General features: G+C 35.8%; 1 protein-coding gene across 1 annotated transcript in view; it reads left to right on the top strand.

Moving 5' to 3' along the window:
- Positions 1-3,204, top strand: part of chrm3b (cholinergic receptor, muscarinic 3b) — a 49,381-nt gene extending 46,177 nt beyond the window's left edge. Inside the window, exon 5 of the mRNA XM_073918947.1 lies at positions 1-3,204. This exon is cut by the window's left edge and continues 836 nt beyond it. Within this exon, the coding sequence (XP_073775048.1) occupies positions 1-672 (672 nt within the window). The 3' untranslated portion in view covers positions 673-3,204.
- The last annotated feature ends 8,993 nt before the right edge of the window (positions 3,205-12,197 follow it).

Consider the following 12,197-nt stretch of genomic DNA (forward strand, 5'->3'; position numbering starts at 1 on the left):
TCTGTGGTGGTCGTTCCTCAAACGGGAAGTTCTCGAAGTCACAGCAGCTACGAGCTCCAACCGGCAGCTCCGATGAGGAAAACTAAAACAAGGCGACTGTGGTTTTGGAGCCGTGGAGATGTGGAGCGCAGCAGTAGCGACAGCTGGAATAACAACGAAACTGCCATCTCTATCGATCAATCCGATGACGACGAGGAAGAGGATGCCGAACACATCTACACAATCGAGAAGCAAGATTTAGAGGCGAAACCATCTAAATTAGGAGTTTCAAAGTCATCCACTCTGGACTCCAAAGATCAACCTGTTAAATCCGCACGCAAGACAAACAAGCGGAAGAAGCTCTCGCTGGTGAAAGAGAAAAAAGCAGCGCAGACTTTAAGCGCCATCTTGTTGGCTTTCATCATCACGTGGACGCCGTATAATATTATGGTGCTTCTGAATGCTTTCTGCGACGGATGCATCCCGGAGACGCTGTGGGCTTTGGGGTATTGGCTGTGCTACGTCAATAGTACGGTAAACCCCATGTGTTACGCGCTCTGCAATAAAGCTTTCCGCACCACCTTCAGGTCTATCCTGCTGTGTCAGTGGAGGAAAAAGAAACTCAACAAAGCACAGATCCAGCAGAGGGCACCGGCCGCCACGTACCGCAAACACACTCAAAGCCTAGACTAGATATATGAAAATATATGCAAATTACATCATATGTAATTACATATGTACATCATATGTAATCGTATGCAACATATATTTTGAAATAATACAAAAATGGCCGCTTTCATATGTTTTTTTTTCCAACTATATACAGTTGAAGTCAGAATTATTAACCCTATTGTTAAATTTTAATTATTTTTTATTTTTCTCTTTACCAGAATGAAGATTTTTTTTAACAACTTAAGCGGGTTAATAATATTGACCTTAAAATAGGCTTAAACTAATTAAAAACTGCGTTTATTCGAGCAGAAATAAAAACAAATAAGCCTTTCTCCATAAGAAAAAATAGTATAGGATACGCTCTGAAAAATTCATACTCTCCAAAAACTTGGTTGTGTTTGTGACCTGGGCTTTACATTAACTTTTTTAATTACCGGCCACTGTGGCTAGTCGTTTTCCAATGTTAATAGCCACTCTGCATTTTCACTAGCCACAATTTTGTTGTTGGGAAAATATATTTTATATGCATAAATTTGACGTTGACATGCTAAAATGACTTGATTTAAATCGTGTGTTATCTCCACATGCGTCCTCATTCATTTCACTTTTTGTGTGTCGAGTATGAGCTTGCTCAATGAGCATGATCTAATGGGTCATTATAAATGGGTGTTTTATTGCAATTACTTTTTATTTTACATGACTTTTTTTAGAGCTCAAAATTAACGATTTACCAAATTTCTCTCTATAACCACACTAAACAATAATTATTTCTTATAGCCACAAATTTTTTATGTGTCAAAACAAGCTAAATATAACTGTTTACTATAGTTTTTATTTAACAAAACATTTCTTTAAAAAAAAGAAAAGAAAAGAAAAGCAATTGACTTTTAAAAAATATCTATTGTCATGTATCAAAAATATGCACAGTAATCTGTCTTGGCTAAAGATCTTTCAGATCACCAGTTAACTGCACATAAATGGAGAGTTCATCTCCCATTAAAGCAATGTTGTAAAAAATATATAATAATTAAACCATTTTAACGAAAATAAAAGCAAATAAAACCGTAAGCAAGTAAAAGCAGGTGAAACATACCGTGTGTGATAATGAAAGGATCTAATGCACACGGTTAACTTTAGGCCATTTAATAATCTGTTCAAAGTAAAAGCGACCGGTGCAGCGGGTGCATGTTCATCACTTTTTGTCTAGTTTATTTGAAAGAGAACCGATGACAGTTGCGTTTCCAGAACCTGTTCCAGACACGGTTGCTTCACGATTCGGGAGCCCGCACGCGTTAGAAGTCACGCGCATCAAATCAGCTGTTAGTGATCATCAGCCGCGAGTGATCATCATCCTCTCATTCGGTATTCACTTGCTTTCTTCTGCTTGTATGAACACAATTATTTTACTTCTCAATACTAAGATCACACTTGCACACATATCGGCCCATCCTTATATTGTCGAACCCTGCTTTTAGGAAAACTACAATTTAAAAATTATTTTCAACCAGCCAAACTGGCTAGTAGGAGTGTCTGTCTAACCCGCCAAAGCTGAAATCTACCCGCATTTGGTGGGTTGGCGTGTGTTAATGCAAAGCCCTGTTTGTGACCCATAGGTTTCTGAAGAGTACAAAGAAACTAGACGTGGTCATGGCCAACCGTCGCCATTAATACATTTATAGATATAGAGGAGTATCAGTATATAATTTCACATTTCAAATGGAGGCTAGGTGAATGGTTTGTGAGCACAATTAAGTGCACACAGCATGCCATATCATCTGATAATTGTGGGAAATAATTTCAAAAGGCAACTGACTGTGTAAATGCTGAGTTCAGCAGCTAATCAGCCGGAGTCAGCTGAGATGACGTGAATGCGAGACCTAGCTATCACTAAAGTGGCCACGCCCTTAATTATGCAGACTTAATATAACCAAAGTCTCTTTAGGCAAGTCATTTCACTCTGCGGCCATCTTTGAAATGCCTCTGGGTCAGTATGTGCCCTGTTTGAATAGGAAAACATCCAATTCTTTAAAACTGCTTGCCAAGCTTGCGATTAAATTCCACATTACGAATAACCAATACAATTAAACAGCTGTGTCTTTAGTTTAATTTCTAAATGTTCGTATCACACGAAATCTGCAGAAACTCACGTCAGGTCTGAGCCCCTCCCCCAGAGAATTGTCATCCCATAGCGATCGCTGATTGGCTCCTGCACTAGAAGGCAGGCTTTATTTGCCATATATCAATTGCTGATTGGCTGTTGTACTAAAAGGCGGGGCTTCGTTCGCCATATTGACTGTTAAACCTTTTTCCCATTCAAAAGTATACGAGTGACATGTCTTGTGTATTCAATAGTCTTTGATATAACTTAACATAAAGGAAACAAATGACTTATAACCCCCACAGTTGTCATGAAGGGTAATATTATCAATATACACCAAAATTGTTCTTTGTACCAGGCTGTAAACACCTTTTTTCTGCTGTAAAGTTGGCCCTTTATCAGTGGGCCTAATAGAAATCTGCTCTGTTAAACATCATTTGGGAAATATTTGAGAGAAAAAAAAAGAAAAAAATACAGGAGTGCTATTGATTTTGACTTTATATACTGCATATACAAATCTGTATTTCCAATAGTTGAAAAAATATATTTAAGCAGCAGTTTTTGCATTATTTTAAACGATAAGTTTCATTTATGACACATATTTCATGTATGTGAAATCCAGATATGGACTTGTACCTCACATATGTAATTTGCATAAATATTTCCATATATCAGATATCTATATGGAGATGAAGGCTGTGTGTGTGTTTTTCAGAAGGGCTGCTGTGTTTGTACAGTATTAATCAAGCACCTCACTGACTCTGTACATATAAACCTCATCAGACCGGACCTGATCGTTTCTGTGCTGGTGACAGCCTGCTGAGTATTATTTCAAGTATTTAAAGGGATAGTTCACCCAAAAAAATGAAAACTCATTCGTTACTCACTCTGTTTTCATTCCAAATTAGTAAGTATTTTGCGTAACACTTTATTTTGAGGGTCCATTAGAGTATTAGACGACTGTCTGCTTAATATCTGCTGATTCTGCTCCTCCAGTTCACTGACTATAAGAAACTTTGCAACTACATGTCAACTCACACTAACCCCAACCCCAACCTAACAGTCTACTTATTATCCAATGAGAATTAGTTGCAATGTATCTTAAATTCAACAATCGGACCATCAAAATAATGTGTGGCCGTATTTTGTTCATCTTTAAAACAAAATGTTAATCAAAGGCGGCAACACCAAGGATCCAAAAATACAAATTTTATTAAATTAAAAAGGCTGACACAGAGCGTGTAACGTTTCGAGCCACCCGGCTCTTCATCAGACAATGTTCATCACAACCAGGTGCTCCTTTTTATACACTTCCGGATCACATGATCTCCTCTCGCATAAATGCCAACATATACATACATGCATATGTATACATGCACAATCATTCTTATATACATATACAGTACATAGACATGAATACATAAATGAATGAATAAATAAACTATAATATTACATTTTGTGATATATATAAATACATAAAAATAATATATATAATATATATAATAATATATATAATATATAATATATATTATATATATATATATAAAAATATATATAAATACATAAATAAACTATAATATTACATTTTGTGATATATATAAATACATAATAAATAATATATATAATATATATAATAATATATAATATATATATATATTATATATATATATATATATATATATATATATATATATATATATATATATATATATAAATACATAAATAAACTATAATATTACATTTTGTGATGTAATATTATAGTTTATTTATGTATTTATATATATCTTTTGTAATTTGATTTAAAATATTAAAGCTATAGACTATATGTGAATGTGTATACGTGTATGTACTGTATATGTATATATGAATGATTGTGCATGTATACATATGCATGTATGTATATGTTGGCATATATGCGAGAGGAGATCATGTGATCCGGAAGTGTATTAAAAGGAGCACCTGATTGTGATGAACATTGTCTGATGAAGAGCCGGGTGGCTCGAAACGTTACACGCTCTGTGTCAGCCTTTTTAATTTAATAAAATTTGTATTTTTAGAGCCTTGGTGTTGCCGCCTTTGATTAACATTTAATTTGCACTTTTTGCGGTTTTGGCTGAGCACCCAATCAAGAGAGATGTGCGTGCTTTTGTACAGTTTTTTCATCTTCGAAACACAAATTAAGATATTTTTAATTAAATCTAAAACCTCTCTGACCTTTCGTTGAAAGACTCTGTGTTTACTTTATTAACAAAAATAAGAGGGAAATCGGTTGCCTTTCGTGTGACACACACAGAAACGTTAATACTGAATGTGCTCGCTCTGATCCGCTCGTCTAATAAATAAATAGCCAATAAATATGAGACCAAAAATGTAGTCAAAATTATAAAAACTGAAGGTGCTGCATGTATGTTTTTGACTCTTCTGCATCATAACAATACCATAATACACTCAAAAATAAAGATACGCAAGCTGGCACTGGGGTGGTAACTTTTCAAAAGGTACAAATTTGTACCTTAAAGGTCTATATTTATACCTGAAGGGTACATATTAGTACCTAACAGTACAAAAGTGTTCCTCTTAAAACTTTTAGGTACTATTTTATACTTTTGACGTACCAGTATGGACTCTTTAAGTACAAATGTGTACCTTTTAAAAAGGTAAGACCCCAGTGACTGCTCGCGTACCTTTATTTCTGAGAGTGTATGTTTGCAGATATTCCAGAAGCATGCTCAGTGAACATTCTTGTTTATCTGAAAGACAATGCTGAAGTCAGATATTCTAATTTGAACATGTGCATTACGTGCTGGAACAGCTGTCTCTGTTTTGGTCAAATAACCCGCCCACTGCCAGTTAAGCCAATTATATTTCAGCACCCCGAGTTGCCTTGGTGTGATTCATTCAGTCATGATGGCTCTTAAAGCATGCGTCCACGACCGAAAATGCGACCTCCGGTGGACAATAGCAGACGAAATGAGACGCAGATTCAGAGTTCCACATGAGGTGGTTAATAATTAGCAAATAATATAAATATTACAAAGGTAAACATTAGGTGAGTAAGTTACATTGAAGCCCTGTGCCCTAAGATAACCACTGAGATTTGCAGTCATAAGCAATTTGGCTGTTCGCACCAGACGAAACACAACACAAAATGTAAATACAGCCATGCAGAAGCACAGAATAGTGCACTCGCTGCACTCCAACAAAATGGTAACGTTTATAATCTAATTAATGCATATTAAACCTCTTTAACATTATTAAATGTAGATGCTGAATCACTTATATGTGTTGGTTTGCACTGAGTATCAGTTCTAAAGTTCAATTTCAGATGTTTTGTTTGTTTGTTTGTTTGTTTTTATTTAAAACACGGTTTAAATCCGCCCTTGTTGGTGTCATCAATCTGGCAACCTGCTCTTGCATGTTTTGAACTAGGCATGCAATACCTAGTTCAACCACTGGGTGTCAAACTTACATACTGCACCTTTAACCAAGTGATTTTTCACTGTTACTGTTTACTGCTTACCGCTGCATTGCATTCATTAAATTTTCCATTTAATTTTGATTTATTTAATTCGCTCACTTAATGAATGAACAGTGCAATGAAGTAGATATTGAATATTGTTCATAGGTAAGACTCCTGGGATCATTCAGAGCATAACACTGAGCACCACAGAATCTAGATTTATTTAATACTAAATATAAGACAGAAATAAATCTTGATGGCTGAGTTAATCATCAGTATTTTATTTCTTTTACTCTGTAAGTGAACTAATCCTTTAAGGGCTCGATATTAGTCACTTTATCCAGTTTCTCATTCAATCTAATTTATAATGGACATAAAAATGAATTATGTTTTGACTAAATAGGGACAAAAGTTGCAATAAAACTGCACATAATATAAATGTTCTGAATGTTCTCTGCTTGTCCTTGGCTTTTGTCAAGTGAATGTTACTATTAAACATCATCTGAATGTTCTGACACTAAAACATGTGTTCATAACCTTGGCAAAGTGTTAGCAGGAAACATAAAAAAAGGACAACAGATATCAAAACATGATGTAAAATCCCCACCGCTTTTCTGAGGAACGCAAACATTTTGTTCACAACGTGAGCTTGATCATTACGCAGACGGGATCGGGAAAGCACAGCTCATGTTGTGTGCTTTTTATCTCTGTTGTGATCTGCTGTTTTAATAGTGTTCAGGCCTTTCTTGCAACTTTTCGTCTCTTTGTGTTATATTTAGTGCGTTTGGATTAGTTTATAGGGACAGTTCAACCACAAATGAAAATTCATATATCTGAGTTTCTTTCCTCTGTTAAACTCAAAAAAAAGAAGATATTTTGAAAAATGCTGGTTACTGGCACACATTAGGCCCTCTCATACAATCGGCGCAATGTGGCGCAAGCTGTGACGCAATAGTTGTTTGCTAATTTCAGCTCAACGCAAGAGTTGTTTTGAGGTTTTGCACCACACTGTTTAAATAGCAAATGCATTAGCGCTCATATGTGCGTCTATAGGCGTTCTGCTCTAAAAAGGAAGGTGTTCTGAGGCGCACTGCTGGCGCGTTGCTATTTTGAGAAACTATAATAGAATTTTTCAATAGACCAAAACAAAGCCGGTCTAAACTCCAGCGCAGAGTTGCGCCTCGCTTACACACTGCTTAATACACACAAGAGAGCAATAGGCAAATATCTTTACATATGAAATAAATAAAATTTAAATATTAAGGATATATATAGGATATAATAAGAATAGATATAGGATATAAATATAAAGGATTAAAATATTACAAAACATATTATTTTCTAGCCTACATAAATATAAAAAATCACTGCTTTCATGTCTTCTTCATCTCGGGAGGCTTTTTCAGTTCATTCATAACAATTTGCTTTTGTATAATGTTATTATTATTAGCAGTATTATTTATTATATCCATATTTATATTTGTTTTATTAAAAACAAGCTTAGATTTGTCCACCTGTCAGGTTTTAGACCATATGGGGCTCAGCATGTGTTTTAGGATATAACTCAGGTTTTTGAGCACACTTCGTTATTGTTGTTCATTTATTCGTTTGCTGGAAATTAGAACTGAATTTAGAAATAGTTTTGAAATGAATATTTGCACTTAACAAACAAAATTATTTATTTATAGACTAATTGATGTTTGTGTGTAAAGGTTTCCCTATCCACCAGAGTGAAAGTGAAAGCAGATCATTTATCTCTCATTCTCACGCTGCAGATGCTGTTTAACTGTTTTCTTGCTGGTGAAATGCTCAGTTTTTCCACTTACAGTTACTTTACGTCATGTAAATAGCAAATGCAGATGAGACTCTGATTGGTTTATTCTCAAAACACACCTATAACTCATTAAGAGAATAAGCTCAACCCTGTTAGACCATGCGCCACAGCGCAAAGCAGATTTTTCCGTCCTTAAATTTGAAAAATGCATTCTGACATGCCTTTAAACTGTTTGCGCCCTGTGTTTTGTGCTTTGCGCATAGACCATCAAAATAGAGCTCATTGACCTTCATTTTTTTTTTCTATGTAAGTCAATGGGTGCCAGCTTTCCTCAAGGTGCAGTAGATGATCTTCCACAATGCTTACAGCTTAGCATAAATCTCTGAATCACTGTCTAGAGCCACACCTCCTGAAGCACGAGCACCTTAAAAGAACCCTCTCTCATGTGTTAAAAGTGACTAATGCTTGTCTGGCAGCGTGCAAGCCAAACTGACCTGCGATTTCATTCATTCATTCATTCATTCATTTTCTTATAGGCTTAGTCCCTTTATTAATCCGGGGTCGCCACAGCGGAATGAACCGTCAACTTATCCAGCAAGTTTTTACGCAGCGGATGCCCTTCCAGCCGCAACCCATCTCTGGGAAACATCCACACACACATTCACACACACACTCATACACTACGGACAATTTAGCCTACCCAATTCACCTGCACCGCATGTCTTTGGACTGTGGGGGAAACCGGAGCACCCGGAGGAAACCCACAAACGCAGGGAGAACATGCAAACTCCACACAGAAACGCCAACTGAGCCGAGGCTCAAATCAGCGACCCAGCGACCTTCTTGCTGTGAGGCGACAGCACTACCTACTGCGCCTCTGCGTCGCCCATGTGATTTCAGAGCGAATATTTAGAGTTGCATGGTAAACAATATAGGGAGAGACTAGGCGGAATAGTGCTATTTACTTGTGTTTTGTTGTTAAACTAATTAAAATCAACATCATCAATGCTGTAAAAGGTCCCTTAAACTGAAAATAGTCTTATCAATCTTTCGTCTAAATATTTTAATGGCTGAACAACACTTCTGTGGAGATATAACCCATTTGTAATAACAACATCCAATGTTACCTCAGCTTTGCATGAAGCTAGAACAGTTTTATAACTGAACATTAGAGAAATCCTTCAGCCATTCTGTCATCCTTTCTCCAGCGTGCAAAGGTATCTCCAATATGGATTCAGATTTTTTTAAAGTTTTGATTCAGCAGGTTTTTACCGATCACGCAAGTGCTCTCTCTCTCTCTCGTGAACGCGTGGCGGTCGGCGGAGCAGCGTACATATGGCTGCGCAGTTGTTGAAATCTGCATTTCCAGACAAACACATTGGGCTGCTTATCGTAATTATGAGAGATATCAGCCCGACTCTATTTTATTGGATGAACATTTTCTAGTTTTATGCCTTACCCAAATATAAAAATACATATAAATACATTTAGATTATTTACTGTAATCATCACTATTAGACTGTGAAGAGACTTTCAACCAGCACAACAAACAATGCTTCTGAAGACAATCAGCTACTGCACCTTTAATACTTAAAAAGTACAAATGTGTACCTCACAGTAACTTAAAGGTACAAAAGTCATTTTTTGCTGTTTTTTTTATGAGTATTTGCTGTTCACTTACACTCAAGTGGTTAAAATCCTTTATAAGTTTCTTTATTCTGTTGAACACAAAAGAAGATATCTTGAAGAAAGTTGGAAACCGGTAACCATTGACATCCATTATAGGAAATACCATGGAAGTCAATAATTACCAGTCTCCAACATTCTTCAAATTGTCTTCTTTTGCGTGCAACAGAATACAAAAACAAACAGGTTTGGAACCCCTTGAGGGTAAGTAAATTTTCACATCTGGGTAAACTATCCCGTTAATATCTTATTTGCTTTTTAATTAAATATAATGAAATGACTTTCAAATGTTTAGATATTCATTAATTCATTAATTTTCTTGTCAGCGTAGTCCCTTTATTAATCCGGGGTCGCCACAGTGGAATGAACCGCCAACTTATCCAGCTGGTTTTTACGCAGCGGATGCCCTTCCAACCGCAACCCTTAGCTGTTCGGTCTGCAGCAGAAAATCCAGCATTTGTTGTTTTCTTTTAAGTAAGGAAATGTAGAAACAGGTTTTTTTTTTATTTCAGATATAGATTTGGCTGGATTTGTCGAGTCCCACACTGCAGCTCATCATTTCTCTCTAGTTTTAAACCCCTGAGAGCAGAAATGAGCCAGTGAAATGAGTGTGAGCAAAACAGACAGCCAAAAATCCCCTCTGCCCACGTCTCCTCAATCTCAATCTCACAAGATCAGTGGAGAAATAAACGCAAACCGTCCTGCATATGCAGAATCATCTCCTCTGATATAATAGCTGAAACACACAATAGGTTCAATATGTCAGATTTAAGCTTCAGTTAAATTGATAATAACCTTTGCTTTGTTTTGCCTCTGTTGGACAAAAAGCTGAAGAATGTTGACATCTATAGATGCAAAAATTAAAGTCAGTGACTGCTGCTAATTTCCAACATTCCTGACAATTTTTGCATTTAAAATTTTATATATATATATATATATATATATATATATATATATATATATATATATATATATATATATATATATATATATATATATATATATATATATGCTGAGGGTGATCTTTTGTAATGTGTAACTACTGTAATTCCCACTCCTGTCCAGCAGATGGCGATTGCTCTTGTTTTGTCTCCTCTTTGTCACCGCTGCGTACAGTTGCAAAAATGTCACAGCAGCTGAGTATCAGAAGATTTTTTAAACGGCAAAATAGTTGTGATATTAATAATAATGGTGAAAAAAGAGGAAGTGATGCAGTGGACGATAAAGAACAAACAACTTTTACGAGCCAACCAAGGAGGTCAGGTGCTTTGGAGTGCATTGTTTTCCCAGTGAAACTAGTGCAGGATCGAGAAATCCCACATACAGAGAATCCAGCAAGCTTAGTTCTGATCACAGCCTTAGGAGAGATGTTTCCTGACTACAAAACGCTGACTGAAGTGGCGCTAGTAATTCTGGTTTTTGGTCACGAGAAGTCGACTTTCCGAGGCAAAGACACAGAATTTAATGACAACTGCCTCTGCATCAGTCTCCCTTGATGCGTTTGATTACGCACAGGCAAGCACCCAGTTCAGGTCGACGCAGGAGGAAGATATGAGTTAGGGCAGATCGGAGTTTTAATTCATTTGTCAAATAAATAAATGGATAAATTAGACTATATGCTTGTCGTGCAAGTTCATTATTAAAATATGAATGAAAAAAGTTATTTGAAAATATGCAAATTAAATAACGACGAATTATAGGTTTTGACGGAAATTTTACAACCCACTCTGTCAAAATGACGGACAATGGGAAAGTCTAATGCAACCTCTGATATATATATATATATATATATATATATATATATATATATATATATATATATATATATATATATATATATTTTTTTTTTTTTTTTTTTTTTTTTTTTTTTTTTTGAATGTTCAGAAAATACCAGTAATTTTGGTTTCATAACTTTTTGGTGTGAGTACATTCTAAAAATGTAGTTTAGGGAATGATTTAAGCTTCAGTGAAGGGACAGTTCAAAACGACTCTTGCGCCAAGCTGAAACTAGCAAACAACAATCGCGACGCGCCTTGCGCCACATTGCGCCGGGTGTATGATAGGGCCCTAACACTCAAATAGACCATCAAAATAAAGTGTTACCGTTCTTTCTTCTGTTAACACAGGAAGATATCCTGCAGAATGTTTGTAAAAGAAAGTCATTGACGAATTTTGATTCATAAATTGTTTAGACGATGATTTTGTCACTTTGTCTTTGTTCTGGCAAAGTTATGTCAACGTTAAAGACAAATCGTAAAGTTTCATTAAAGTGGCAGTTCATTCACAAATGACAATTACCTCATCAAGTGAATTTCTTCCTTCTAATGGATAAATAACACAATATTCTGATTTATGTTGGGGGTAAAACAGCCACTGACTTTTTTCCTCCAGCATTCTTCAGTGTATCTACCTTTGTGTTCAACAGAAGACAGAAACTCAGCCTTTTAACATGTCGGTTATGAGAAAAGGATCACATCATTTTCATCTTTGGTTAAACTGTGACTTTAACATTTGTACAGCCATAAATA

This window comes from Danio rerio, chromosome 12 (assembly GCF_049306965.1).
Source record: "Danio rerio strain Tuebingen ecotype United States chromosome 12, GRCz12tu, whole genome shotgun sequence".
In the NCBI taxonomy this organism is placed as follows: Eukaryota; Metazoa; Chordata; class Actinopteri; order Cypriniformes; family Danionidae; genus Danio; species Danio rerio.